We start from the raw sequence: 2,271 nt of genomic DNA, 5'->3' as shown, positions 1-2,271 counted from the left end.
TATATATATATATATATATATATATATATAACACTTACACTTCTTGTTGGCAGATACTGTGCACTGGTTATAATATGAGGGTGAGATATCTTCAGTTTGAAATTTATACCATGTATTAAGCTGGTATCTTCTTGTCCACGTGAACCCAAAGTTTTCGTTGCTACAGGTAAAGATCTTTTTATTTTTTTCCAAGCAGTTGAAGCCTTATTTTCTTTTGCTCCAGTCAATTCCTGTAAGGGATCAGGAGCCATGTCATTCAAAGCAGTTTGATTATAATTAAATTGATGAGTTCTGGAAAAAATAGTATAGAATTAAAAAAATAAATGCTAATCTAGAAAAATAAGCAAAGTAATTTAAGGATTAACAACTGTTTTTGAAAGAACGACCTTAAGATAATTATAAATGAGATAAAAAGAGGTGAACACCTACTTCTAAGACATACAAATAAACAAAATGAACCAAAAAATAGGTACTTATTTTATAAGTTTTGGTCTAACTTGTACAAACTAATATAGTTTGGTCTTACATTTACCTTGATAAATAGTTGGTCTTACATTTACCTTGATAAACTCCCTAGTGTCAATAAAATATTTTAAATTATAAATCCTGAAATTTTTTTTTTTTTTAACTTAGAATTAGAAATATCTCACTATGCATAAAGATATTTAACTCCAGGTCAGCCATGATTGAGTTAATCTATGATCAAGAGCATTTCATCCATAACCATCCAGGCTTTATGTATGCTGTGGTCTATGTTATCCAGAGAAGGGCCATTTGACTGGTTGTCATTGAAACATCAACAAGCACTCCAGCTGCTGGCCCACAGGCAAGCTGTTTCCCCCTCTCAGTCTTTTTTATTGCTGTTATGATAATCTCTGTTCCTTGGAGCTGGCTGGCCTTATACCTCCTCCACTCAAGCATCTCAAGCCTACTCATTTCTCCACATTTTATCACCCTTGTTGTGTTCTTCTCTCTGATCCCTGTACTAACCATTACGTCTAATCTTTCTCCTTCAGAATGTTGGCCCTCTGGAATCTTCTCCTTCAGAATGTTGGCCCTCTGGAATCTTCTCCTTGTTCATGACTGGTGTTGACCTGTAGCAGAATGAATACCACAGTTTTGTGGATCTCTGCAGTATATCTGCATTACGTAAGATATACAGAATACTATTCTGAACCGATATTGCTTTTGTTGCTAATAATGAATTTTTACCCAGGCTGTCAGCTATTTGTGACACCAGCGGTTTGTTAATCACTGTTTTCTATATCAGTGAACATGAAATTTATCTAAGCATGCAGTTGCTAGTGGATATTTGCTTCTGATGATGCACAAAGAAACAGAAATCTAGATTTAGCAATTCCACCACCACTGTTGGATGCTTTTGTCTGCCACTAATATATTTCTGTGCCTTTTAGCATGATACATCTATATGAGAAACTTTTTTCAAGATGAATATTGCAGTTTTGGTTTTGTGACTTTCTACAGTACAGTCACTTCAAGTAAAATATACAGAATGCTATTTAGAACATTAAGAACATCAAGCTCAGATGTCTTCAAGAACTTTCCAAAGCTATGGGTATTACCCCCATTCTTTAGACTCAGCAAGTCACATACACACACAAAGAAAAAGTAAAATGGATGAATTTGATGGAAATTTTCTTGTTATTTCTTGCAAATTAAATGACCACCCACAGCAAGAATGGGCAAACATTTCTAAAAAGTGGGTTATATGAGACCAAGCTCATATCAGGCAGGCTGCATTAATAAATTCAAGGTAATTTGTGGATTGCAGTTTGCCCATAACTTACTTACAGTAGATAGGGTTCATTGGTAAATAAATGTATGCAAAAAAAAAAAAATCCAAGAAACAGTGATTTGTTAACAGCCAAAACTTTCAGATTTTAATGGTGATCAAATAATATATAAATGATAACAGGTTAAATCTCTGGGTCAATTAGATAACTCTAATTTCTCTTTTATTACAAAATTACCACCATTATAAATAAACTAATTGTTTCTTCTGATTCTTTGTTTGAATCCTTCCACAATAAACTTTTCCTTTCATCTTTTCAAAGTTCATATATAACATATTAATGATTTATTAATTACACCTATACTATAACAAAGAAAACTTAACTTTTACTAAAAGAAAGCAATTATTAAAGTCTACACTGCCTAGAAAATACTTATGTATCTGTAGATAGGCATTAATCAGAGGAGGATCAACAGATTTATAAGCCTGGCAAAGCCGTGCACTAACTCCCCCCCCCC

The 2,271-nt window shown here is 33.3% G+C and overlaps 1 protein-coding gene across 4 annotated transcripts in view; it reads right to left on the bottom strand.

Moving 5' to 3' along the window:
- Positions 1-2,271, bottom strand: part of LOC106872345 (WD repeat-containing protein 97) — a 103,585-nt gene that overhangs the window by 99,164 nt on the left and 2,150 nt on the right. For 3 of the 4 annotated variants that reach the window (XM_014919301.2, XM_014919300.2, XM_014919302.2), the window contains exon 2: positions 39-291. The exons of the other annotated variant lie outside the window; for it this stretch is intronic. In XM_014919301.2, the coding sequence (XP_014774787.1) occupies positions 39-291 (253 nt within the window). The remainder of the gene's footprint in view (positions 1-38; positions 292-2,271) is intronic. 4 annotated transcript variants of the gene reach the window in all.

This window comes from Octopus bimaculoides, chromosome 3, assembly GCF_001194135.2.
Source record: "Octopus bimaculoides isolate UCB-OBI-ISO-001 chromosome 3, ASM119413v2, whole genome shotgun sequence".
NCBI lineage: Eukaryota > Metazoa > Mollusca > Cephalopoda > Octopoda > Octopodidae > Octopus > Octopus bimaculoides.
Note: the sequence above shows the minus strand (reverse complement) of the source record. Positions and strands in the feature narration are given on the sequence as shown.